The sequence below is a fragment of the Terrapene carolina genome, unplaced genomic scaffold (genome assembly GCF_002925995.2).
Source record: "Terrapene carolina triunguis isolate 2854851 unplaced genomic scaffold, T_m_triunguis-2.0 Scaffold96, whole genome shotgun sequence".
NCBI classification, from domain to species: domain Eukaryota; kingdom Metazoa; phylum Chordata; order Testudines; family Emydidae; genus Terrapene; species Terrapene triunguis.
The window spans coordinates 42,744,199-42,772,147 of record NW_020664447.1 but is presented as its reverse complement, the minus strand read 5'-3'; the positions used below and the strand labels follow the sequence as shown (position 1 = coordinate 42,772,147).

The 27,949-nt window shown below is 44.7% G+C and overlaps 3 protein-coding genes across 4 annotated transcripts in view; 2 read left to right on the top strand and 1 right to left on the bottom strand.

Moving 5' to 3' along the window:
• The window catches only part of GCHFR (GTP cyclohydrolase I feedback regulator), a 37,061-nt gene extending 34,937 nt beyond the window's left edge, over nt 1-2,124 (top strand). Inside the window, exon 3 of one of the 2 annotated variants that reach the window (XM_026651244.1) lies at nt 1,011-2,124. In XM_026651244.1, coding sequence (XP_026507029.1) covers nt 1,011-1,134 — 124 coding nt within the window. In that variant the 3' untranslated portion in view covers nt 1,135-2,124. The remainder of the gene's footprint in view (nt 1-1,010) is intronic. The other variant, XM_026651245.2, reaches the window with a different exon arrangement.
• Nucleotides 2,125-2,244: 120 nt separating this feature from the next.
• Nucleotides 2,245-27,628, bottom strand: DNAJC17 (DnaJ heat shock protein family (Hsp40) member C17). The gene is made up of 11 exons (XM_024201741.2): nt 27,510-27,628; nt 22,830-22,899; nt 21,287-21,345; nt 19,297-19,384; nt 18,830-18,912; nt 17,473-17,569; nt 13,899-13,948; nt 13,246-13,323; nt 12,419-12,499; nt 11,705-11,833; nt 2,245-2,457 (listed from the first exon to the last, which is right to left on the bottom strand). The coding sequence occupies exons 1-11, from the start codon at nt 27,585-27,587 to the stop codon at nt 2,335-2,337; spliced, it is 936 nt and encodes a 311-aa protein (XP_024057509.1). The 5' UTR covers nt 27,588-27,628; the 3' UTR covers nt 2,245-2,334.
• On the top strand, nt 2,890-7,207 carry CUNH15orf62 (chromosome unknown C15orf62 homolog). Its single transcript, XM_024201742.3, has 2 exons — nt 2,890-5,250; nt 5,699-7,207. Exon 2 carries the CDS (start codon nt 5,788-5,790, stop codon nt 6,295-6,297), a length of 510 nt encoding a protein of 169 aa, XP_024057510.1. The 5' UTR covers nt 2,890-5,250; nt 5,699-5,787; the 3' UTR covers nt 6,298-7,207.
• Nucleotides 27,629-27,949: the final 321 nt, after the last annotated feature.

Genomic DNA, 27,949 nt, shown 5'->3' with positions numbered 1-27,949 from the left:
GAGAATCAATTGCAAGGATAGTCCTGCTCTGCTCTGGGTTGGAGCATGCTCAGTGCAGACAATCTTCAGAGAATTTAACTGCAAAACTCTAGTATGTCTACTGAGCCAGTGTGAACTCAGATTTTTCATAGGCTCAACTTGGCCAAAGTTGGGAATCTTCATGAGAACAGAAAAAGGCTCCCCTCTGACAAATTTCAAGCCCTGGTTGCAAACCATAGGGGCACCAGAGCTTCTCACATAAACTAAGAATTTTTTTAACATGAGCAAACAGTGTATATTTCTCATCTCCTTCTTAGCAATCTCTGAATACTTTTTGCTAAAACTTGCCAATGCAATTCAGCCGGAGGCAGACACCCAGCATAGAAAGCTTCAGCCTGAATGGTCAAAGTTATGAACAACTGAAAATAGGCTCTTAGAATGGGAAAGGGCAGGCAACCTTAACTACCAGTTCTGCCTAGAATGCATTCATCTTCAAACAGGGCTCTTCTCTCCTTTTGGCGGTGCGGCTATGAGTGTTTCTGCACTCTGGCTGCCTAAGAAACTCAATTTTGGAGCCTTCAACCAATACCTACTTCAGTCCCCTGCAGCAGACCTTCAAAGAGACATAAAATGCTACTGATCTGAAAGAGGAAGCAAAGGGATTCTCCTCATTTTGATGAGGCCCCAACAGTGCACAGGTGGGAGTTGGTTCAACAGCTCAATCTTCTAAAAGGCTGAGGCACCCAATCAGACTGTGGTTTTGGACAATTACACTCCAATTTTAGGTGGCTCTCTAATTCTGGGCAAATTTGCTTCACGGAGTTTGAAAATTGTGGTTGTTAGTCTCAATGTAGTATAATAGGACACTGCACATTTGGTGGGCTCTATCCCAGAGTGGCGACAGCAGTGTCTTGCACAGGATTAACTTGATTTTGCTGGAGACACAAGGTCTCTTTAGCAAGGGAAGCTTTGCCTCTTCTATCCATTGCGACCTTTCCATCTTGTTTCCTTTCTTCTTTTTTTGGCTGCAGCTGGGAGTACTACGTGAATGATGCACCCCGTATTGTGTTGGACAAGCTGGAGAAATATGGCTACCGAGTGGTCAGCATGACAGGGGTGGGCCAGACCCTGGTTTGGTGCCTCCACAAGGAGTAGCATGGAAGACTGTAGTGTTCCACCTGGACAAGACATTGCTGTGGATCATCTAGCACAGGACTGGCATTGAGCTTCCCCATTAATTCATTTTTGTCCCAGTTTCCAGGCACACTCAAGGGAAGTGCTGTATAGTCAAAACTTCACATAATGGAAAACTACCATCAATGCCATTAGATGAGCTCTAAGGGGAGGCAGATGTGCCCACTCAATTCTAAGGGTAAATCATGCATGAATCCTTTGGAGATTGGATGGCTCCTCCTAAGTATTTGTCTGAATGGCAGTCTGGGAAATGCCAGCACTTTAAGTGTTAATCTTGCCCATTCAGTAAGTATTTGAGTGAAGTCAAGCACTAGCCTGGTTTTGCCCCTGGAGAAGTTAAGCACTGATCTTCTCGCTCATGAGGCTACCATTTAAATGCAGCCCCTGCTCAGTCCTCAGAGTAAGTCAAGCATAGACTACTTGTTGCAATCTCCCTGGAACAGTAAAAATAGGCTGCCAGACACTGACCTGGTCCTTGCTATTTGAACAAGCTCCCCTTAGCATTGAGAACAGTTTGAACGTTGACTCTCAAGTGGGATTATGGTTGGCGTGAGCAGACATTGTCCTGGTCAGCCCTGAGACTGCCATTCCAGTGTAACACATGGTCTTTGAAATATCTTTAGAGAAGTATATCACTGGAGAAAGGTCCTGTGAATATTTCAGGTATTGGCTGTGTAATCTCACCAACTGCATATAATTCCTGGATTGATTTGTACTGATCAATTCCTACTGTAGCTGATAAGTAATAAAGAATTAATATAAAGAGACTGTGTGATTTCCTTCCATGGGCTACTTTCAGCAGTCAGATGTGTGTGACTGGAGAAGCTATATGAAAAACTTCTGCTCCTGTGTAAAAAATTCAAGACCTAATCCTGACAGATGTTGAGCAGCTACCACTCTTAAATCTGTGGGAGCTGCATTTTGTTAGCACCTCTCAGAAAAAGGTCCTCAGTTACATGGCAGCTACTGTTTTGAAGTCTAGATTAGGTGACAGCCATCTCTCCCTTCCTCAAAGGACTGCGTGGATGCTGAGTGTTAGCTCTGTCCACTTTCCAAGAAAATATTCCTGCAAGGTTTTTTAAAAAAGGAGGTTTATTGACTTAATTTAAGAAAACAAGTTTTTAGCAGAAAGATAGGGGAGAGAATATGTATTCCATCATGCTATGTATGTGACTCTTCCTCGTCTTCCCGTTTGAGCTGCTCAATCAGCTGCTGTCGCTCAGCTGCTTGGCGCATCCGCATCATAACCAAGCTTTCATAATCCCGCTCCGAGACCACAGAATCCTAGGGAACAAATGACAGAACTGGACTTGTAAAGAACAGCCTACACCACAGTTTCCAAACTCCCAGAAATCTCCACTTGTTATGAACTGTACAAACACACCACAGTGGCAGTAAGGATGGGTGCGGCACCTGGCATATTGGCAGGTTAGAGATACCCAGCTGGTCAGGTTAGCAATGACATTTGTTACTATGTGATGGCTGTTTGGCCTACATAAAGTAGCCAATAGACAAGTGTCTGTATCAGAATGAACACCCTCATTGGCTGTCTCAGTAGAGAGGACAGAGACAGGATGGGATCAGAAGACTGACTTACCCTCTAGCTCCTCCAGCTGGTCCCAAAAGGCTATGTGAAGGGTTGGTGGGGTCGCCCCTCGAAGCTTGCACTACCCCTAATCCTGCTACAGCTAAGAAGGGAATTCTCAAATACACTAAAACTCCATTTCCATAAGCAAACAGTAGAATTAAATAATGTGCTTTGCTTGAGTAAATATAACTTTGTTCTCACACTGGCAGATTATCCTACGTTATTACAGAGGCACTGTCAACTTAATCTAGTCAGTGTTTACACTGTCCCCCGTCAGTCCCCTTGTGTCAGTTTCTGTGATTTTACAATCCCTTTTTGTGTGTTCCTCTCTCTCTGTGTACAATCCATATGAACAACAGGGGAAAGTGACCATCCATAACGTATTGTCAAATGCACAAAATAGAAGTTGTTCTGAGCATTCAGTTCTAGAAACTCCAGTGTTTTAATGAGGCTAGAGAAAAATAATTCAGCAATAACTGATTTAAATTACTGGTGTTTTCTGGTATTTGTTGTTTTCTGTTCTTCATTCAAGTTTTTACCATTAAAGTTGATTTAATGTTCCTTCTCAAATCAACATCACAAGAGTGATCTGCAATAACTAAAGATGACCCTCCTTTGCTTTCTTTCTAAAACAGCCTTCCTCTCAAGAATGAAAAACTACTGATGTTTCAAATAGCGTAACAATATACGCAAACTACATAAGCAATAAACTCACTCAGTACTGTTATATCTGATATCAGTTGTACCGTGTAATTAAAACACTGCAACAGTAAACAGACAAATGTATATATTGTCAGGTACAAAACCACACTTGCTGTAAAATTAAACCTCTCTAAAGTGTACTCAAGTGATTGTACAAAAATAGCACCTTCTGACTCAGATCTGCTCCCACCTGTTTAGGAACCATTTGCTTTACCGACCAAATCAATGGTTAGGTCATACTGAGACCACTGCTTTCCATGCTGACCCATATTGTCTCATTGTTTCCTTGTACTGTCTGTCTGTATCCACCTGTTGTCTCTTGTCTTATACTTACAGTGTAAGCTCTCTGTGGCAGGGACTGTCTTTCTGTTCTGTGTTTGTGCGGTACCCTAGCACAACGTGGTCAGCTCGCAGGCACTATGGTATTACAAATTAGTGTTAGCACCGAGGAGCCAGTGTAGCTATGCTGCCTTGCCAACGAGGCAAGTAGCAGAAAACAGCTACCTTGTCAGAGCCCAGCTGCTTTTTGTGGCAATGGTATTTGAAAAGTGGCAGTTATAGTACATGGTCCCATAACGTCAAGGTTTCCCCAAAGTATAGCAATACTTTTAGACATTTGTCTTGTTTTCTTGACACCTACAGGTAAAAAAAAGCCACCTTAACAAAATAACACTGAAAATCAATAAAATTGTTCCACATTTCTGGGAACTAGTCATGTTCCATGCTGATTGAAACAGAACTCTGTGAATATGAAAGAGCAAGAAAAGCCATCTCTTAGAGCAAAAGGGGGTTCCTGCAGGAAAGTGGGGCAGGCACGAATTCTCCATCAGACCCCAGGAAAGAGCTTCCTCTAGTGGAGAGATGGAATAGCTCTGAGAGGGATACAGAAGCACATGATTAACTGAACTCTCAAAGTGGGAAGATGGAAGAATCTTATGCTGTAACTGATATTTTAGCATCTATATTAACAAGCTTTTGATACCATGAGACACCAGCATGGATACAGGTAATATCAGAGAAAGTCAGCACTCGTGCCAAATCAAATCTCAGTCTTCACGGATGAACTAGGTCCCTTCATTGCTAACCTGGAGCTCCTACCCAATGAACAGATTCCCACTGCCATCTGCCTGGGTTGGTTAATTAGCCAGCACGAGGCTCTTGCACGTGAGTCACCAACAGCAGAATGTATGCATCACCACCTGACACTTCAAGCTTTAAAATCCAAAGGAGAAAAGAACCGCCCCCTCCTTCCATCTGTGGATCTCACCAATACAGTGAGCCAGTCAGAAATCACTGTAGTTAGAGCTCTCCAGGGAGAATCCAAGTTTTCCCAAGCTGTGTCACAAAACAAGAGGTCATGTTGATGAATCTCCTGAAATCAGTTTAAGTGCCCCTCAGGAATCTTGCCTTCTCCTCAGGCAGAGCGTGGGCTGATGCTTCGCTACTCTCCACACACCTACTTCCTGAAATCTTGGCAATTACCAATAGTGCAAAACCCAGTTTCTGACGTGGCTGACTCAGCAAGGGCTTGGCAAAACAAACACATATGCACAAGGAATCAGAGCCTGGGAAGCAGTGACAAGAGACAGATGACGAGAGGTGGAAGAGAGCAGAAGAGAAAGAGGCACTGTAGGATTTACCGGCTGTTTCCAAACCAGCAGAATCTTGCCTTGAGCTGCTGATCGCGACACACAAGTACATTGTCTACAGTGGTGGTCGTGGTTCTCATTACTGAATTCTGCTGTCTCCCCTCTGCCTGCAGAACTGAGCTGCTGCTCCACCACAGAGTAAGTCTTTATTCTAAAATCAATTTTCCTAATGTTTGCTCATTTCCTATGCAGTCTCTACTACTTGCCTCATTTAAAATTCCTCTAGGACTGTATTTCTTTTGTGTGCCTCAGTTTGACAGAGATAATGGCTCCCCTTCTACCTACTCAGTGAGGCTTTTGTGCTGTGCCCTTCACCATGAAGGTGCCTGGTTACCATGGTACCGACATGCTCTTCTGTTCTAGATGCTGGGTTAATCTGTTCTCATTGTGTCTACATGCCATTGCTGCTGTTCACCAATTCCTTTCTGCAGCATAAACAGGCAGATACCTCAACCTTTTCTATACTGAAGAGGGAGATTCCCTCCTGTACAAAATGGGCGAAAGTTCTGGGAGCTCCATTAACTCAGGGAGGTGGTAGGAATGAGTTTGCACGTCCTATGATACCAGCCTGTTTTCTCCCTTACAGGAGCTGTGGTTCTTTGTTGAACTCGAGTCTGGAGTCCAGTGGCCTCCTACACAGCGCAGTGAACAACTCCCTTCCTTGTGCTGCCTAGCATGGATACTTGGCGGAGAGGATCCATTAAATCCACAACGTTCTTCAAGCGTCTTTCGTTCAGGAGGCATAAAAAGCTGGGTAATCAAGTCATTATTTTGAATCAGAACAGCCAGACACTTGAGAACAATGGACAGTACAAGAGGGAACCACTAAGAGACCTGAAGGATAAATCAGAGTACCTGTTATGTAAGAGTGAGCAAAATCTAGCTCAGGCACAGGCACCTCCTAAGCCACCCCGGCTGTATCTGGACAGTTCCAGCTGCCCCAACATAATTGACCACACAGAGTCTCACTCTACAGCCATCTCCTTTTCCAGTGTCACCCCTCAGTACCATAAGGGGACGCAAACACACGGGACTAACTCCCACACGGTCCAGGCTACAGACTGTGGGACCTCTGAAACAGGCTCTGATCCCTTCCTTTCCTTCAAAGTGGACTTGGGGCTATCACTCCTTGAGGATGTTCTGCAGACTCTCAGGAAACAGAATCCAAGAGATTACGCAGCTTGAAAGTGTTTATCATTTAAGTTATTAAGTTAATTATCAGCATTAGTAGTTTCCTTAGCCCTCACAGGAGAAGAGGAAACACTGGAATGTCCCTACCCTGGAGTGCCTGTCTCATCGTCCTGCCTTGCCCACCATAAGCTGTTCTTGTCCAGGCTCCCTTCCTATTGAGCTGTCAGTACACCGTTATGTGAGAGAGCCACATGCTGGAATCTAGTTTGATGCATTTCCATTCTCTACACTGGACAGGGAATTCCTCTCCACTGCTGACACTGTACCTCATCCTGATGAAAAAAAAGGCCACGTTTGGTAACAGAGACCTGTTATTTTTGGAACACCGCTGTGACTATAAAAGGCATGTGGAAAAAGGGGGGCACAGAAACAGGATTCCTGGGTAACTGGACAGTTTGGATGAGATGGCAGCTCCAATATCTCCAAGCGAGGTGGAGCAGAGACAATGGATATGATGATTCAGGATGTTCCTTTTCCAGTGGGTTTCTTTCCCCCTAACTCTGTTAGATGGGCAGTCCCATCTACCTTCTAACTGGAAAAAGGTAAGCAGCCGAAAAGGCTCACAATATAGCAACAGCGAATTCTCCAGCCTATTAGCAAGTGGAACAGCTTCTGTAGATATTGCTTCTTAGAGCATGCTCTGAATAATCTGCTGTAAATAAATATAGGTGAGAATAAATGTATCTGTCATTACAAGTCTGTCCTTGCCTCATTTCACTTGTACCAAGCCACAACAATCAAGATGCCAAGATCACAGCTCCCTTGATTTGTAAGGTAAACATTCACTGGGGTCCTGTCCTCCTTGGTCCCTCATCTTTTTACGACAACGGTGTTGTGGGCAGTGAGGTTACTGCTTGGCTCCAATCCCTTCTGCTCCTCCTAGTGGGAAAGGCTAGAACTGCAGCCGCTGAGACATGCTTCCACAAGCAGATACTGATCATCTAAGACACCGGGCACTACCACCACTAACGTTAAGGCTAAGAACACTTGGGGTCAGTCGCTGGCTTTACTAAAGTGATTCTGCACTAGTACTGTGGCAGCAATTCTTAGCAATTACTAGTTCTGGGTTAGAAAATGGTGTCATTTTTTCTCTAGGGGTTGCTAACCAGAGGCATCTGGTGCATTTAGCATTTGGGTGAACCATGTCAAAGAAGGTGCAGATGGCTCCTATCCCACTAGCTTCACATCAGACAAAGAAAGCAATATTAAGTCTTACTGCAATCTTAAAGTAGCTTAGAAAATGCCCAGGACAGTGCCAGAGAGAGAGCTGCTTTCAGCAACTGTAGGACAACATTGCTGGATCCCTGGCTAACACTAAAGGGGCAGTGCTGGTAAGAAGCTCCCAGAGAAGACCTTACTAGTACTGATAAGAGAGTGTTGTGAATAATTTGCATGGTGCTGGTGTACTCAACACTGTACAACAGCTGCAGTATGTCAGAAAAAAGCTCGCTGCCCCTAGGAGGCTATAGTTAGGGCCCTACGAAATTCACAGCCATGAAAAACACGTCACGGACTGGTAAATCTGGTCTGCTCCTGTGAAATTTGGTCTTTGTGTGCTTTTACCCTATATTATACAGATTTCATGGGGGAGACCAGTGTTTCTCAAATTGGGGGTCCTGACCCAAAAGAGAGGTGTGTGTGGGGGGGGGGTGTCACAAGGTTATTTTAAGGGGGTTGCAGTATTGCCACCCTTACTTCTGTGCTGCTTTCGGAGCTGGGTGGCTGGAGACTGGTGGCTGTTAGCCAGGCACCCAGCACTGAAGGCAGCACCCTGCCAGCAGCAGCACAGAAGTAAGGGTGGCAATACCAAACCATGCCACCCTTACTTCTGCGCTGCTGCCTTCAGAGCTGAGCAGCCAGAGAGTGGTGGCTTCTGACCGAGGGCACAGCTCTGCAGGCAGCAGCGCAGAAGTAAGGGTGGCAATACCATACCATGCCATCCTTACTCTGTGCTGCTGCTGGCGGTGGCTCTGCCTTCAGAGCTGGGCTCCCAGCCAGCAGCCGCCGCTCTCCAGCTGCCCAGCTCTGAAGGCAGCGCTGCTGCCAGCAGCAGCGCAGAAGTAAGGGTACCAGTACCACAACCCCACCCCCAGACACACAACCCTTGTGACCCCTCCACAACTCTTTTTTGGGTCAGGACCCCAACATTTACACCACCATGAAATTTAAATAGCTGAAATCATGAAATTTACAATTTTTAAAAATCCTATGACTGTGAAATTGACCAAAATGGACTGTGAATTTGGTAGGGCCCTAATTATAGTCTACAGGAAAAAAAGCAGGTACAATAGTTAGTGCATTGTAGTCAGAACATTGTGGCTCTGTAGCAATTTGCAGAAGTAGAGCAGGGAGGGAGCTCAATTTACATGAAGTGGGAGGCTAATCTAGGCATGTGGGATGGCATGAAAAAAAGCATGAGGTATCCAAAGGGAGCAGAAGAGAAATGAGTGCAGACCAAAGGGATGGGATGAGGGCTGAGCTGAAGGATAGCTTAAAAGTAAGATCCTTGAACTTAATATAGAAGGGAAGCTAGAGAGGATACTAATGCATGAGGCAGAGGTGGTCAGAATAGTGGAAAGGGAAAGTCTCTTAGCAGCGCATTTTGGATGGACTGGAGAGGAGAGGAGAGTTGATGGCACAGAGGAATGCAGCCAAGACAAGAAGTTACGAGAGCAGGGATTCATATTTTGGCAGCAGGGATGAATTTTGGACATGTATGGAAAATAGCAGCAGGATTTGGGGAAATCCTGGGTAAGAGGAGAGAAGGAAAGATAAGAATAAAAGAGGACCCCACAATTCTGAGCCTGGGGAACAGGAGGATTGGGAGGTTACTATCATCGGAATGGTAGATGTTACTTGTAACAGCAGTGGTAATTACTACTGTCAGGCAGAGTGTAACTTTCCAGCTGATGATGTTCCTTTCAGTTGTAGGTCATAAATCCTCACCATTCTAACACGTGACTGGCAGCCCCACCAGATCAGAGGGCCTCTGTTCAATAGCAATGACTCTCCCACCTCCGTCCAGCAGAAATACCATTGATTGCTTTGGCCTGCCCTCCCTCTCTGCTCAGCCACACTAATGACTCATAGCAGGCAGAAGCTAACAATCTTTTACCATGGAAACGAGCCAAGACAAACCCAGACACAAGCCAGGGCTCTCACACGCAAACTGCACAAATCCATCACCAAGTTCCAATTGCATTAGTGACCCCTTAGGTATGAACAGAGCCCAGGGAAATGCTTTTTAGTTTTTTTATCATTTTGCTTTATTTTGGGGGAATTTCATTTTATTTCATTGTGTCGTGGGAGGCCCTGGAGGTGGGTCAGTTCCTAGCCTAGGGAGTCAGAGGCCCTGGGGAGAGATTGGGTCCTACTCCTGGGGGGCAGCTTTGGAGGCCCAGGAGTGGGGGTGTCAGGTCCTGCCCCCAGGGGGTGGCTCTGGAGGCCCTGAGGTGATCAGAAGACCTGGGGGGAGGTCGGGTCATGCCCCAGGGGTGGGGGGAGTTGCATAACCCACCTTATGCACTCTATGCAGCAGCAGTTTCTGTCCCATGCGGCTGGGCCCACCTCCCTGTCCTGGGTGTTGCAACCTGGTGCATGGCATTGCAGTGCCGCTCAGGTTTGGCCCAGATTACAATGCCACTCACTCATATTTGATCTGGCCACCCCCATCATGATGGAGGGGTGGCTGGGCCAAACCAGAGCAGCACTGCAACTCCATGCACCGTATTGCAATGCCTGGAGTGGGGAGATGGGCCTGGCCCTGTGGGACAGGAGCCACCGCTGCGTGGTAAGGTTTTCATTTTATGGGGGGGTTTGTTTGTTTATTTCATGTTATTTCACATTTGCGAAAAATACAGGGCTCTAGGTCTGAATGGGCTCCTCTTCTGCCCTTAAAAAGGGACACTGAAGTTCACTAGGCTGAATTCGGATTTATCCATCCCCTGAGCACCCTAAAGACTCTGCAGTGTCTGTGGAACTCAAGTCAGCTCTGTACTGCACGTGTAGATCCAATTAGCTCTGCTCCCTGCTGCTTCCAGGGTGAGAGCGTTTGCAACCATAATCATTTGAGCCTGCAGTCAGATTGGAGAGCCACTCTTCACAGGTGTGTGCACTGAATGGAAATACCCAGCCCCAAAACCTGGGATGGTGGCCAGGCAACTCCTCTTGGAACATGCCACTGAGTGAAGAGTCAGGAAAATAAAAGTAGGAACATCACACAGCCTTTGAAGCAGCTAAAAATATCCAGCTATTCCATATGCACAACACCTAGTTTCTAAACACCCACTGAAACAGGATCGAGAGCACACGCAGAGCGTGAGGCAGGATCATTCTTTTGGCAATGACTGCTCTTCAAGGTTTGGCTTTGACCTTTGAGTGAGGAGGTGGGTCCAAGAAGTTTAAGGACTATGCTGTGAATTGAAAGAGCAGAGTACTTCGCCCTCATATAGCACTGTTCATCTTAAGATCTCAGAGTGCTTCACAAAGATGGATATAATCCCTATTTTTCAAAGGCAGAAATATAACTCAGAGAGGTTAAGCGACTCATCGAGGTCACACAACAAATTGGTGACAGAGTCAAGTCTTCCTATTGTATCAAATTTGGAATATTGCTATCAGAGTGTGACAACAAGCCTGGGGGATTATTTGGTGAAGAAACCAGGATGTAGCTAAGATTTAACGATGATCTTCTGTGTGTCTCATTTTATACCAGACATTTTGCTGTATTATGACAGTTCTCCAATGTGCCTGCTAAGCAACTGATTTGCATTAACAATATGGAGGGGGGGAGGCTACTTCCAAAGGAGTAGTAGGGAAAGGCATCACCCCTACTTTGAACCCTGTTTACCAGTATCAGACATGGAGGTGCTGCTCTCCTTTCCCTTCCTCATACTTAATATACATCTGCTCCTGCTCATAGTTTCACCAGCACACAACCCAAGCATTTCCCCTGACTGACCCAACTTCCCCTTAAGTGAGCTTTGAAGGAATTCCAGTTCACACCCAGTCACCAGCAATCCACCAAAGGATCTCCAGCATCAGGGAAAATGTATATTAATATCAATTAGAATAAATCCATGGGAGCAGTTTACAGAGCCTTAGAGCTGAGCAGAGAATTTCTCTGTTTCTCAGTTGAAGGAGAAAGACTGAGAGGAGGATTAAATGATCCAAGTAGCCTGTGTCTCATTTTGCTTTTCCGGATGGTAGAGCTGCTTCTGAAAAGGCCACTGGATCAGTGTAAAATATCAAAGGCTGAACAGGAAGGCAGGCGTCTAGCGAGGAGCCTCTCAGTAAACTCTCCTGGGAAGGAACATATCTTACCATGTGTATTAGGCATAGTATCAGTTTGGGTTGCTATACAAGTGATTTTTTAATAACAAACGGCCTGTGTTCTCCTTACCTGAGCAGCTCTAGGCTGGCTAGTGCTATCAGGGAACTTCGTGCTGGGATTGTTCTGTGGCTGGCCTTCTAACCAGGAGATCTTTAGAGGATTATTTATCAAACCAACTTCATTCTTCACTGCCATCTCCTATCAATGAGAACATTCTCCCATCATCATCTTCATTTCAAATCCCTCCCCCCGCCCCCCCAGCTCACTCTTTAAACTGGCATGTAAGATTTCCCACTCTTAATCCAAAATCCAGGCCAAATAGGGCACAAAACTTCAGGATTCACTTCCAGCCATTGCAGGTGAAGAATACCGTTTTATGAAGCCCACACTGGTATCCAACAAAGAAAGGACTTACCCCTCTCAGTGCATTTGCTATAAGGAGCATGAATAACTTGATTTGGTATAAGGAGTAAAAGAGTAGGAGCAAGATCCTCAACTTGCGTTAACGTGTCAGAGCTCAGTTAAAGTTAATGGAGCTATGGCAATTTACGCTAGCTGAGGATCTGGCCCTAGAATTCTGTTCCCATACAGACCAGACTCTGGTTACATTTCTCTTCACTGCCTTGATTACAAGTAAATACACAAGTGTCACCATCCTCACTATCACCAGTATCATTCATTACCAGTCGGTTGCAGTCTTCCTCTGCAACATCAGTCAACATTCCCTCGTCCACCTCCAGACTTCCCAACAAAGTAAACCCTGAGGTCTTCTGCTAAACTTACAGCAGCTTTAACTGTAGCAAACTCCACAACTGCACTCCCAGTCTTCTTACTTGAGATCACCAAGTTCAGCACTTCACCATACTGTCAGAATCAATGAGAAGAGACAAGTCAAATATAGAACCAGACAAGAAGCAAAATATATCCCAGTGAAACATGGAAATGTTGGCCATGGGAGAAAGCGACAGCTGATCCAGTGCCAGCACAGAATGATGGAGGAGCTCTAGCTGTGAGGGGAAAGGGGGCAGGATGAGATCACAGCTGCTCCTCTCTCATCAAGAGTCCCTCCAAGGAATGATATAGGAGTGTCAGCTCTGCAGTAGCTAATAGTTACTGTCACTGCTCCCAGCAGGAGTCACTATAGGAACACTGTCTGCCTGAGAACTAACAGCTACTTACAAAACTGCCTCTCCCATGAAGACTCAGGGGAAAATATATGCCATAATAAATCAGATCACAGGTCCATCTAGTCCAGCATACCATCCCAACAGCAGGTAGTATTTAACGCTTTAAGTGAAGGGGAAAGTCCACCATAATGCACACAGCCTGCCTAATCTTTATAGGGGTTAATAAACGAGCTTCTATTCTGAGGGAAGAGTTCACAGCTACTCTACTTCCACCAAGAGTCATTGTAGGGAATGGGACAGTTCATGGTTGATGAATCCATGATGGCCACCTTTAAAATTGGCATGAGGGAGTGAGAAAGCTATACAATGAAGAATAAGAGCCACTTTGGTTTATATGTAGCTCCACCACAATTCTCCGCCCTTTCTTACAGCATCAAGGTTGGGGGATATCAAGTGGTAGGAAAGAGCATCTCAGAACAGGACCTTCTGCAGGATTTGCAGGAGAACTTCTTTTGAGTATCCCCCTTTTGTTTCATCATCCTTCTTGCATTTCCATCTTAGCTAGAAAAAAAAAAAAAGCTGCAAGTTAGTTTTGTCCACTTCAACTCACATAGCTGTGCTGAAGATGGCTCTTGCCAGCTACAAAATAACACAAGTCTGACATTTACAGTTACATCTGCAACACTGCCAAGACAGTGATTTTAATACCACCATGGGCAGACAGACTAACGAGAACAAGTTATACAGAGGCACAGGGATAAACAGTCCTCAGTGGAATGAAAAAAACATTGTAAAGCACCTGAAAGTAAATAAATGAATGAATGTATCAAGGTAATAACCAGATGTTCCCAGTGTTTTAGGCACACACATCTGAATTCCAAGATTAGGGCAACTAGTTTTGAGATCAGACTACAGGGGAGAAAAAAGAGGGGAAGGGGTATTTTAAGGCGGGGGTGGAGAGCTTCAATAAGCATTGAGCGTGATGGACAGAGGAGTTTCAGCTTTCTCCTAGACTGGATGTGCTCTGAGTCTGGGTGCAAGGAGAGATGCGCCTTCTGGAAATGAGTGCCAACCAGTTACCAGTGCTGAAAAGAAGCCAGTCTTCTCATAGAGTCTGATTTTTAGGGATGTCTTACTTTGAGTTTGGGAGTTCCTTTGCCTTCTACTCCATTCCCATCTTGTTTGCCTAGGAGGAGAAAGAAGAGAAAGTGAAAGCACAAGGGGGAAAAACCAAGGATAAACAGTAACACCACACAGTTTGTTAGTGCATACGTACAAGGCAATGGCAATTCTGCCTTCTGGATTTCTTCCCCACTAAAGTTTCCCACTGTTGCTGACTATGGTTCAGTACCTTATCATAGACAAGATGCCGGTGGCTGCCAGTGTTTTTGCTACCCTGTTGTCTAGGCTTGCCCTGATCAAAGTGAGACAACACCATAGTAAAACTGAAGGTGGCGTGAGAAACCTGTCCACTCTTGCTCCTAGCAGCAGAGCTGCACTGGTAGTAACAACAGTGAGAAATGTCAAGGAAAACAAAATAAGGCTAGTGTAGACTGCAAAATTAATCCTGTATGCCAGTCTGTGCTGTCAAGGGATTATTATACTTTGCCCTTCCATTGCATCTTCTATCCAAGGATCTCATAGAGCTCCACAAGCATTCCTTAAATTAATCCTCAACATCCTCAATTCATCATCTGTAAAATGGGAATAGCAAAGTACAAGGAGATTAAATGACTTGCCTATGGTCACACTTGAAGTCAGTGGCAGACCCCAGATGAGACATCAGATCTCCTGACTTACAGTTCTATTCTTTATCCACAAGATTGCCCTTTCTTAAGAAGTTAAGAAGAGATATTGATTTAGCCACTGTTGCCTCTGCCAGAGTGGAAGAGATACGAAGCAAGTGACAGAGCAATTTTAAACAAGGAATGCTTTAACTTTTTTCCAGAAGCAGAGCAGTATTATCTCAAGAATGGGAATATATTTTGAGTCCAGGTAGGTAACAAAGTATTAAAGAACCAAGGGAAGAATCTGCATGCAGAGATGTGTGTGGGGTGGAAGGTTGGGAGTGCAAGTGAAAGAGTCTGGGACAAAGCTCAGTTACAAGTATCTGAGGGGAACTGGCTATAGGACCTGAGGTGCCGTGAGAATTTAGGGGCTGACAACCCTAAATATGTTAACTTTCTTTTCTCAGATAGCAACACAGGAGGAGGGAAAGGAGTTTAGGAGTTGTGTGTCACAGAGCTCCAGACTATGCAGAGACAGAACTTCCACATGTTGAGCCTTCGTAAGTGATAGATATCAAATCACTTTCAGTGGGGCATGGGGGAGGAAATGCAGAATTAGTGACCCTCGGGAAAGCCAGAATTGCTCTCTATCAGTATTTAAATCATGTGGGGCCAGCAAGCATAAACTGAATACATCTGACTGTGACAGTCATTCATATCCTTCTAGCTCTACTGTGGAGAGTCCCTTTGGGGATGTCCAGGCTCTAAGCTTCAGAAGGAGATTATCCATATTCCCAGAAAAGGGAAGGAGTGGGATGAGTGCAGGAAAGGTTTGAATGATCTTGTTTCCATCATCCAGTGCACTGATTCACCACCCTCCTTCCTGTGGGAAGGATTTCAGCAGGAATATAAGCACTGCCTGCCTCCAGCAGCAAGCCACGGACATGGGTGTGTAGGAAGAGGCCAAGATGAGGGAGTACAGCCATACTGACTGTGACACCCTGGCACCCCAATATTCACCACTGTCATGTATTAGGATATGTTTTGTACAAAATATGCCTTGTGAGGTATCATTCTAAAAGTCTTGATCTGCTAGACAGTAATATCTCGTTGGATTGTATGTGCTACCGTCGTATGTGAAGTTAGGCTATGCATGTGTTACTGAAACATGTTGTGAGGTTGAAAGCACCCACAAGCAGTCTTTCAGGTACAACAGTAAAAAGGTCAAACAATGTTAATGGTTTATTGAGGCAATGCACAGAAGCGCAAGGATTACCTCAGGAACTGTGTACAATAGAAACATCTCAGAGATAGCACTACACAACGGGAACTGTTTAACCCAGGTCACAGCACAAGAGCTTTCCAGCAAGTGGGAAGAAGATATAAAAGGAGGAAAATGACATTAGGGGGGGACCTCACTCTCCCTACAACACCACCCCTGGAAACACCTGAGGAATAAAGATTGAACGGGGGGAAGTGATGGTCCCAGGCTAGAGGGATTTCTAGCCTGTGTATGAAAACCTGGGAAACCCAAGCTGCAAAGCCAAGGCACCTTGTGCCTTAAGAATCTGCCAGCCAGTTGATCACTCAGGGTGAGAATTTGCTAATTCATATCCTACCTATCTAGCATGTTAAACTCAGTTTGTAGTTTTGTTTATTTACTAGGTGATCTGTTTGATATCACTTACAAGCTATCCTTTTGTAGTTAAACTTATTTTATGTTTTAATCCAAACCAGTGTGCATTTGACTAAGGTGTCTGGGGAAAATCTCAGCTTGGTTACCACAAGTGTGCATGGTCCTCTTCACATTGAGGGAGAGGCGGACCGGGTGTTAAACCCATATAATGGCCAGATTTGACCAGGGCAGGATGGTACTGCTCTGGGGTCCTAGGCAGTGTTCCCTCTAATTTTTTCCATCCATGTGCGGAATGAATTTTGTTATATGCACCATAGTGAGGTAATGTGCGGATGTGCACCACCAGTAGAAACAAAAAACCTAGATATAATATGTATTTTTTAAAAAGTTACCATAGGGATTACTCCAGCCAGGAGAGGTTAAGCATTTTAGAACTCACTACTCAAAGAATTAAATTTAACCATAAGAGAGAAATAAAAATTATGAAATGCGTAGACCAGTCAAAAAACTAAAACAACACACTTCAAAAGAAGTGTCAAGTAACAACAACAAAAGTATGTGTTGGGAGGTGAGTGTGTCAGAGAGAGAGAGAGTGTGTGTGTGTGTGTGTCAGGGGAGAGAGAGAGAGACAGTTTGTGTGTATGCATGCGTGCGCCTCTCAGAGAGAGAGAGAGACAGAGAGACTGTGTGTCTGTGTGAGAGTGAGAGACAGAGACATGCACTGGCCCCTTTAAGTACGCTGCCCTTTTAAGTAGGTCGGCACTCAGCAGTCTGAAGCCTGCTTGTTCAGACATAGCAACAACTGCCAGCAAGCTCCCTCCATCCTGAGCCCTGTCGTGTCCCCCCACTTGGTCTGTGAAGATGGAGTATGGGGTGGGGAGAGAGGGACACCCTGACATCAGCGCCCTCCCTACTCCCCTCGGCTCTGCACAGCAAGCAGGAGGCTCCCAGGAGCAGCTGGCCAGGGACTCCAAGGCAGAGGGAAGATGATAGCCTGCTGGGCGGCCGTGCAGTTTAGAGGAAATTAGGTCCTAGGCTGGGAGGCTGGTGGTTAGATAGCCTGCATGTGACTGCAGCTGGGTGTGTCCCTACCTGTGTGAATGCTGGTGAAAGTGCAAGCTTGGAGGACTTTGCAACTTGTCACAGCAGCACAGTGTGAGAGGAAGCCCTGGCTGGTGGGTCAGAGGACTCAGTGGTACCCCAGTTCCAGGTGGCACCCCGGGGAGGAACCTGTCACACTGGCCATCTCCCTATTCAGTGTGGTACCCACGTAAGTTAGCTCATGAAAGATTTGGGACTCTGTAAACTTGTAGTTTGGATGAAGGCTCCAATCTCATCTGCCCTTACCTTGGACTCGTTGCTCTCTCTCAAGTCGGATCTGGTCCTGCATGAGTTTCTGCTGCTCTTCTAGCTGCCGGGAGCCCTCTTCCCGCAGGCGTATTATCTACAATGGAGGCAGGAGAGAACAAATACCAGAATTATGTTACCAAGAAAGTCTGCTAATTGGTATGTAATCAACAGCAATCCCGTCATATTTGCATCCATTTAACCCTCTCACCATTAAGTAGAAGATGGAAAGGGATAGAAAGAAAGGAGGAAAGTTTAAAAAGAACTCTCTGCCACCCCCTCCCCCCTCCCAAAAACACCCCCCACCACATGAGTAGGGCTCTACAAATTTCATGGCCACGAAAAACGTGGCACGGATCATGAAATAAGCCCTTCCTGTGAAATCCAATCTCTCCTGTGCTGTTGGGAGTGCCCCAGCCCGGAGCTCCTAGTCCTGGCTAGGCTGGAGAGGGACAGGACTTGTCCTTCCCCTGTATGGCTGCTCTCAGTGGCGAGATCAGACCCACCTCCAGAGGCAGCGCAGAAGTGAGGGTGGTACAGCAGCCCTGGAGCTGGGCTTGGGAAGCCTGCCCCCCGCGAGTCCTGCCATGGATCATGGCATCCACCCCCTGTGGCTCCTGCCAGAGCTTCCACCCCTGCAGCTTCTGCCAAGACTCAGGGTGCCCATTTTTCCAGAGGGGGGGGCAAATTGGCTGGAGCCCTGGGCATTGGCTGGGACTAGCAGCTAAGAGCCCCTGGCTGGGACGCTCCCAGCAGCACTGGAGAGATTGGACCCACCACCTTTGGGAACCTCCTCCAGCTGCAGGAAGCTCCGGGACTGCTGCCCAACCACAGAGGTACTCGGAGGTGGGTCTGGTCTCCTCTCTAGAGGGGCCGTGCAGGGGAAGAACAAGTCTTGTTCCCCGCTAGCTGGCCAGGACTAGCAGCTAGGAGCTCCTGGCTGGGGCGATCCCAGCAGCAAAGGGAGATCAGACTCACCTCCAAGAGCCTCCTCCGGCTGCAGGAAGCTCTGTGGCTGCTGCCTTCAGAGCCCAGCTTCCCCCACGATTCCCTTTTGGGTCAGGACCCCCCAGGGTTACAACCTCATGAAATTTCAGATGTAAACATCTGAAATCATGAAATTGACCAATTTTAAAATCCTCTGGCTGTGAAATTGACCAAAATGGACCATGAATTTGGTAGTGACCGAACCATAAGGCTGGGATTATTCCACAGGAACCATTTATTCCAAAAGGCTGATGAACTGCTATGGTTCACAGGAATTTGTTGGGTCTCAGCTCACCACCATGGCTACATGTTAAAAGGTTTTCAACCACTTTCCTGCCTGAAAATAACATGACATGCAAATCTTTATTACCTCTTGTTCTAGTGTCCTGGTTATTCGGATCTCTTCCTCTTCGCTCACATGAGCTTGGGCTTCTCGTTCCCGGGCTTCAAGGTCTGCAAAAACCCAAAACCCCAGTTATTGCCATTATTGTCTACAAAGCCAGGCTGCATGACACCAGAAACTAGAGATCCCTTCCCCAGACCTGGCTGCTCCTAGGGTTCCTTCCCTCAGTTCTCTGCCTGATGGCCTCTCCTGCCTCCCTTATATTTGGGTGGAGCGCTGAGCCAGCTGTAATGCTTTCCTCAGCAGGATCAGCCTCTGCTAACAGCATGGGGGGTTCACACAACTACTGTTTCATAAAGAATGATGTAAGAAAGTTCAGCCATTATGGATGGACAGAAGTTTAACTCAGAGAATTATACAGGTGGAAGAAATAAGCACCACAGCACCTCAAATGTTTCCCCCAGGGCAAAAGGGAATGATCTTGATTGCCATACCAAGCTTTACTTTCTTTCTTCTCTCATCAAGTTTTTGAGTCCTTTCTGCTGCCTGCTTCTTGGCTTTTCTCACTTTGTCATATGCCGCCTATGAAAGAAACAACAGAATATGAACCAATACAAAATAAAGAGGGAAAATAAGGGGTTTATGAACAGAGTAGAGATTAGTTATCGATACATATTGAAACTGGAGGTGAAGAGTTTTCTAGCCATTGCTGGTGGCATTCATAAAAACACAAGATGGTTACAAACCATTTTGAAATTATGACAACACAAGAGCCTCAAGATGCAGCACGGAAGGGTCTGGAGGCATGCAGTCCAGGAGCTACTGCAAAGGGTTTTTGAGACAAAGTTTGACCCATCTTCAGTGGTAGGAAGCGTGTTTTGGATTCATGGGCCAGCCATGAGTGGCCACTGATACTACTGGTGAGGAAGGTCATTTTCTGAATGGTGCAGAATAATAATCTGTTGGTGAGAGAGATCAGGTTTGCCTTAAAGTGAAGTTTAAAATAACAAAATATTTTCTAGGAAACTCTTTAGATGCAGAATGTGTAGCTTGACTTTAATTGATCAGACGTTGTCTTCCTATTCGAGGCAGAATTCTATACTCATTGTAATAAATAATAGTAATTCAGCATTTCTATAGCGCTTTAGGGCCAGATCCGCAGCTGGTGTAAACTAGCACAGTTTCACTGAGGCCAATGGAGCTATGCTGCTTTACACTAGTTGAGTATCTGGCCCATTGATCTTCACAACACTGCTGTGTGATAGGCAAGGCCCTGATCCTGCGCAGATTTATGTACATGCTTAACTTGACGCATTGAGAGTAGTGGGACCATTCACAGTGCATAGAGTTAGGTATGTATGTAAGAACAATATTATCTTTATTTTAAATACTGGCGGAAAAGCTGGTGGCGTTTTACTTCATGAATATTTGGGTTTTCTACGTGGAATTCCTCTCGCTCTTACTTCCACACACACACTTTAAAAATGGAAGATAAGTTCTTGGAATCAAGAATACCACCATTCAAGGGAGAATAAATTAAAATTTTGGCCAGTCGTTCATAGAGATTTATTTATTGTTTTAAAACCTTATCTTCTGGTATTTTGATAAACCTTTTCTGGTTATCTTAACTAGACACAGTTATTGGCTTGTGGTCAACTTTTTGTTTTAATTCTCGCTTTACATTTCTGGATTATTTACAGGGCTTCAGTTGGTAGCCTGTGGAGTTGTTTTAATAAAAGAACAGACATCAGTTGCATTAATTGGGGTCCCTGTTTATAAGTTTATCTCCCCCACCCATTTCAGATATGCTACCTGTGGCACAAACTTTGAACAAGAGATCTCACATGTATTGAAAGTTTTACTTTGTATTAGTAAATATTACTCAGAATAAAAGCAACCTGATCTTACTTCTGTCAGACATTCTTGTCTTTATAAATTGAGCAAGATACTTGCTGTTTTTTTAAACATGACATCACATAAAATTAAGGGGTCCACATGCTTATTTATTTTTTACAGGCCTGATCTGATTTCAGAGCGTATTGTTGGTGCTCAAGAGGAGTTGCAGTACTCAGTCTCTCTCCAAACCAGGCCCTAACTTTTTTTTTTTTTTTTAAACTTGGAACATGTCCCAATTCAATATGCTAGTAAACACAGTCTCAGCCAAGGTCTCTAACTCAGCCATTCCCACAGTGTATCAGGTGGGACCGAGAATGTCTTTCTAGGTTCTTATACAGTGCCTATCTCCATCTGAGTTCACAAAGCCTAGAGATACACATTAGAACATGTAAATCTCTTACAGAAAAGATCCATAAAATGTAACCATATTGATGCCCCCAGGCTCAATGGGAGTGGAGGGTGGGAAATGGGAAAGAAAGGAAGGCAGCTTTCACTACTTTAGCATACTTCCTTCTCCACTTATATAAGTGTATTGGCAGATACAGGTAACACACACTGCCACCATGTCCAAGGGATGGTCATCCTTACCCTTGCTGCTGCATCTGTTAGCACTGCTAAGGCCTGCGACAGCTGGTGGAAGAGTTCCTCTGGGGATTAGAAAGGAAAGAGGGGTAAAACACAAAAAACCAAGCAAGCTGCTCACAGAGTCTCTGGATACATATCAGAGGAAGTAATTCCCTTATGGAAGATACCTATAGAATTCTAGAGAGAAGAATAACATTTCTACAGTATTTGTAAGCCAGCCTATAGCCCACAGCTCTGGAAGTCACTCACAAAACTATGCTATATTATCTAAGCTTTCATTTAAATAGAAAAAAAAATGGTTTCTGGACCTTCGGGTTCTGAAGGAAATCTTGAAAATGTGAATCAAATGTAACCAATGCAGTAAAGCGTTCCTGAGCCTGCAGATAACAGGACTGTTTTTTCAGGCTAAGCATGAACTCTCCCTTTCATCTCAGTGGGCTATTAATTCTGAAACCTTCAGATGACAATTGAAATGTCAATAACGTTAACTGTTTCACTGCTAATCATTTTAGGATTCACCTCACATGCTTATCCCACAATCCCCAACTGTCTTCCATGCCTCCTGAAGTGCCATAAGGACCAGCTTCCCTCTGAAAGCTGCTACAGTGCATTTATATGTGATCAGTATACAAATCTATGGCATATCAAACTGACAAACATGAGGACACCATACAATAAACTGAACTTAATATCAAAATGAACATCAGTGGCTCCACCATATCGATGGTATTATTCATTTTCATATTTAATTCATTAACATGTACATTAACCAGTTGCAGAATTGAAGGACCTTGTCCATAATTTAGGTCCATTTCACTTCACAGTGTATGGAGACTTGCCTATAGCAGAGATATTATTTTCTCACAATGGGCACTACCAATATATAAATAAATAATGATATACAAGTTTTATATTAAAGGCTAGAGACTCTTAGAACTGTAGATTAGAAGTGTGATCTGGCAGCCAGTGGGATATAATGGCCAAAGGTGGAGGATTCACTCTGAGAGTTACCATTAAGGGGAAGATTTTCAAAGGCAGAAATAGGAGTTAAGCACCCAACTGCCATTTGTGCCTAGGTGAATCTGCCCCATAATCCAGTATCTGTGCATTTAGCCTTATAACTCAGTTACCTAGTAGTGATGAATGTGTCTCAGGGCTTGTCTACACGGTGGAGTAATGTGTGCTTACGGAGATGTGATTTCTAAAGAGCACTAACGTGCCTGCAGGTGCATACTAAAGTGTCTTTTACTACCACCTTAACACACGCTAGGGAACCTTTCATGCACACCAGCAGGGTCTACATGGACCAATTAATGCATGTGTTAATGCACTTTAGAAATCACACCCCCTGTAAGTGCTCATTAGCTCACTGTGTAGACAAGACCTCAGACAGAGATATGTGCACACACTGCGTAACACAGGCACTTCCATAATGACTTGCAAAAACAGAGCTATGCAACAGTAGACAAACATAGCCACTCCCAGGTGTCCATGAAGCTGGAACTGACAGGGAAAACGTGCTTGTTTCTACACAGACTGATCTTACCTGCTCTGGGATTGTCTGGGTTCTTATCCGGATGGCAAGTCAGGGCCTTCTGCCTGTATGCTTTCTTAACCTGTAAGAACCAGAACAGAGATTCACCAACGAGTGCAGCTCTCCAGACACAATGAGAGGCCTTCAGGACAAAAACATCACATAGGAAACACAAAAAATGTACGACTGAATATTTAAGGAGAGTGTGTGTAAAAAATGACTTAAAGTTAGGCACCAGTACACACTGGCAAGACTGGAAGTGCCACAGGCAACCTAGCAAATAAAGAAAGACTAGGACACTAATGGCACCACTGGCAGCTGGTTAGATAAATTAAACTATCCTACTGTAACTGCAGGAGGCTGTTTAAAGCTCAACTCCCAACTTTTCTACAGTGGTCGCGCCTTATAATCAAATTGCACTGCAACAAGAAAACATTCCAGCCAAGTAGATCAGCAACCACATTCACTCAATTTGACTTTTTTTAAAGCCAGAGGTTTCACTCCTAGATACAGCATGTTGCAGTAATAAACTCTTAAAGTCACAAATGAGTAGATCACTACAGCCAAGGCCAACTTTAATATAAGGAGGCACAATCTTCAGCAAGTCAGAAGTGGAAGGGGTGTTCTCTGCAGATGTAATTACTTGGAATGGAGGTTGTACAGCACACTGCACAAGTGGTATTGGCAGGGAGAGGAAATTTTGACCAAAGACCATATAATTTTAGTAACAGTCTCAGAGATCCATGTTAGTTTTAGAGTTTGGTTTTTTTCAGCTATGGATATGCTGCTACAGAGATCATGTACATACAGTATTTCTTACCCTTCGAAGAGAAGTCAACAAAAATTTTACAAGCCACTGAATAGGATTTTAACATCTGAGTTCTCTCTATCATAGGAAATCTCCATATGCAAGTATAAAATCAAGAAGAGTGACTTCCATCCAACTGCCAAGGAATCACTTTATAAATTGGCTGGAGGGAACCTGTGGTATTCAGACACCACCTGGTGGACATATATAAGTAACAGTAAAGGCAACCAGAGCTAAAACATAACAAACCTAAATCATGCACCTCCGTAAATGAGACTCCATTAAAAATAAAGTGAAGTCTTCTCAAGGCACACATCATCCACAACATAGATAACTGTCAGAGGAACTCTCCAATGTGATGACATCAGTTAGGGCTTCCGAACAACTGACCAAGGGAAAAATAATTCCCCCCTCAGTCACAGTTTATGGTGATGCCTGGCTGGCTCCACTGTACAAAGATTGCCCAGTTCTCTGGGATGCTTCAAATACTTTACATAAAGACATTGCTCTCCAGGTGGCTCGTGTCACCTGCAGATTTGCCACATTTCTGTGCTGCACCTTCAATACTATCACATTTTCAACTGGTAATACAAACTGGCAAGTCAAATGGTTAGTTTATGCCAAATTGGTAAATATAAGCCTTGATCCATGCAGGTTGTCTCTTGTGCCTGCATGATAGCACAGATGATCCAATAATGCTACCTGCATGGATCCAATGGCAAGCCCAGAGTCTCAGAAAACAGCTTCCATCAAAAGAATATGATGGAAGTTTTCCGGGTATTAACATCTGCCCTTCACACAAATCCTTAAGATCTCTGTTTCCCCATTGCAGGGAACTGAGAATTACAGTGAATTTGGGAGAAATCACAAATACATTTGTGATGACATTAGCAGTTTCAAATAATAGATTGGGAATGAATTCCCTGTGGAAATCCTGAGCTGTTAATGATATAGGTTAGATAAGATAAGCATATATGAAAAAAATAAAGCAGAGTATTCCACAAACCTTTGCAGAATATTATTTCTAGGAACATCTTAATAGATTTCCTTCTTAAAGATTTTACCTCCCCCACTTGATAAATATGAAAGCATCAATGATATCCATTAAGTTTCCTTTACACATTCCTCATAAATAATCTACTGACTGCACAAGGAAATCACATGATATAAAAACAGGACCTCACCATTAAGTTAAATAAATATAATTCAAAACTATTTAGAAGGTGTTCATATCCTTCCTTTAAATAAAATTGAAATTCATGACCATAGTCAGCCCTGGAGAAGTTGGGTGCAACTCCACTGAAGAAAATGGAGCTCTGCCTCCTTATCTTGGTGCTAAAATTTTGCTCCTATCTAATTAAAAGGACCCTTTCAACTTAAACATCATACTTTATCTAAAACTTTACCTACTGATGTCAGTGTAACTGAAAATTAGAGGAAAAAAGTTATTTCTTGTTAAGTTTAATTTTGTTCAATTGACAACACTTGGTATTTAGTTGATTTCATTGTTCCTCTTCTATAAACTGTCAGTTTCCCCCATTGTTTGTGTGGGTCTGTAAAACAATAAAGGGGAAAAAACAGGGCGGGGGGAAAAAAAGGGGGAAATGTAACTGCAAAACCACAGAGGTTTAAGGAGACTCATGCAGATTTAGTACCAGAAACTACTTTTAACTCTTTTTTTAAACAGACTAGATTTCAAGTTGACAGTATCCCATGGGGAGGGATAGCTCAGTGGTTTGAGCATTGGCCTGCTAAACCCAGGGATGTGAGTTCAATCCTTGAGGGGGCCACTTAGGGATCTGGGGCAAAATCAGTACTTGGTCCTGCTAGTGAAGGCAGGGGGCTGGACTCGATGACCTTTCAAGGTCCCTTCCAGTTCTAGGAGATGGGATGGGATTTCTCCAATTTAAAGCACTGCAAATAAATATAATGGATGAATCCCAGCTCCACTGAAGTCAATGGGAATTCTGCCATTAACTTCAATGGGGCTAGGATTTCACCCCACATATTTAAGACAAGAAGCCAGAAAATATAGTACAGTGACTATAGTAGAGATGGTGATCAGTGAACTAGCAAATATTGTCATCCTATCAAATACCAGCAACATGACTAAGAATCACAATGCAACAGTATAATAAAACAATTGCCATACTAGGTATTAATAGTAGTATCCCATGCAAAACAAGCAAGATTACTCCACATAATTAACAATCTGCTAACTACCCCATAAACAATTCTTAAAAATGTAACTTTAAAACTCAAGGAATCAATGCATTACATAGTGTTCCAAATTAGAGCTCCACACCAGGCCTAGTCTGTATATTCTTTTCTCTCACCCTTTCCTCACCCCACCCCACCTCCCAAAAAATTCAAGGTTTCCTTCCCCCATTCCCTGTGTGTGTGTTGTCCATTTAGACTGCAAGTTCTTCAGGGCAGGGATCTGTTTTAGTCTATCTGTAAAGTACCTAGCAAATTTGGGCCCCTTTCTACATAAATAATAAACCACGGTACTAACTAGGCTTCATCGGGGGAAATGCAATCATCGTGTGGCACCATGTTTCAAGAGAGGCAAATGAAGAGTTCACAGGTGAATAATGAAGATTATAAAAAATCTGGAATATAACAGAGTAATGTTCACTCTAGAGAAAGGAGCAAAGAAAGGCATAGCAACTGCCTCCAAATAGGTAAAGAAATGTTATATGACAGGTTCCTGTTATTTTCATTGAGCAGTGAGGACACAACAAGGAATACTGGGCTAAACTGGGAAATAAAGAAGTTACACAATCATCAGCAAGGATTTAAGGCAGCTCTAATCTACGCCAGGCACCGGGCAGGCCCCCAGACAGCCCCAGAATGCAAAGGTACCAGAAAGCAGTCCTTGTCCCTTCTCTGAACTGAGAAGCTTTATGTGGATTGCCAAATTGGGCCCAAATGTATCTACTGAGTTTAACTCTTGTGAGTCTGACTAGATACAGTAGGTTTCTTTTATTTTAATCCTATTTCTTTCTCTATTCTTAATCTTTGTTTTAGAACATTTTAGTCATAGACTGTTGAAACAAATGTTAAGGATGTGATCCAGTAACTAAGTCAGCCCACTGACATCTTGTGAGAGGGAGAAAATGGCATCTATCTTGGAGCACTGGGATGAGTGTCGTGCCATTAGAACCAAGTGCTGTGGCTTTGCTGAATGAGTGCTATCCAGATACAGCTGTGATTGGAACAGACATATGGAAAGCCAGTGGCCCATGATGAGTAACAGCAGTATCGTGAACAGAAGCTTACAAACATCCATGAGATTTTAGTGGACATCGTAAAGAGAATTAAGACAAGCTAGATGTTTTAATAAGGTTTTTGAAACAAGTTACATGCATCACACCTGCCTTCTCTTTGCCCTTCCTATCATCTTGTCACCATCTGCACAAGAGCTTTCTCATCAGTAGCTGTTGCCATATGGCACACCACGGTACCTCTCTGCCTCAAGATCTCCTCTCAAAACACCTTCCCTAGTCCCATACTGTGACCTCTTCAACATCAGCAGAGGCAGAGAAAAATTTGTTTCCTACCCATGTTATTTAACCCGTTAAGGTGCTCTAGGGTTTAGCTTCCCACACACAACATGTGACTAACATCTCTGGTCAGTGTTTATGGTGGCAATGAACACGAGTCGCTGCAGAGGTTGCCACTTTTCTACCGCTGTCCCCCACACCAGGGGCAGCCCCACACATGCTTTCACATACTGGGGGCAGGGAGAGCGCCCAGGGCTGGCACCACACAGCCGCCATCACCGTGGTGTCAGACCCCGGGGCCGCCACGCGCTGCAGGGAGCGTCCGCCAGCTGGGCGGGGGAGCCCGGCGCCCTATGACCCCCCCGGTCAGGCCCTGACCTCCTTGTCCGAAGCCTTCTCCCCGACCCCCAGCAGGGCGTAGAGGTCCAGCTGCAACAGCTCCTTATCGACCGCCATCTTCGCTACACCCCCACAGCCCGGGGCCTCTGGCCGCCCGGTTCCCCCTGCGCCGCTGGGCCTGGTTATCCCCGCCCCCTCGGCCCCGCACCACTGGCTGCTGGGACATGTAGTCTCACCAGCCTCCGACTGACCTATGGTTCTTAGAGCTCTTCGGGGAAGCGGAACTACAACTACCACAATGCCTCGCGCGGCCCACAGCCCACCTGGAAGGTCTCTCTCTGGCCAACCGGCAAATCACCGCTCCCGGCAGGCTCTGCGCAGCAGGGGTGTGCGCATTGTCATGGGAAGTGTAGTTTTTTTTATTAAACCATATCGTTCTGCGGAAGGGGATCGAGTGGGGTGTAAGGACTACAACTTCC

What these genes read in the sequence shown, in the direction of transcription:
- CUNH15orf62 (XM_024201742.3), top strand. Translation starts at nt 5,788, where the DNA reads ATGGATACTTGGCGGAGAGGATCCATTAAATCCACAACGTTCTTCAAG.
- DNAJC17 (XM_024201741.2), bottom strand. Translation starts at nt 27,587, where the DNA reads ATGGCGGTCGATAAGGAGCTGTTGCAGCTGGACCTCTACGCCCTGCTG. An exon ending in AAGAAAGAAAGTAAAGCTTG is followed by an intron (nt 18,913 to 19,296) that starts GTATGGCAATCA and finishes GGGTTTTTGCAG; the next exon opens with ACCTTGAAGCCCGGGAACGA. An exon ending in AAGGAACTCCCAAACTCAAA is followed by an intron (nt 13,324 to 13,898) that starts GTAAGACATCCC and finishes TTTTTTTTCTAG; the next exon opens with CTAAGATGGAAATGCAAGAA.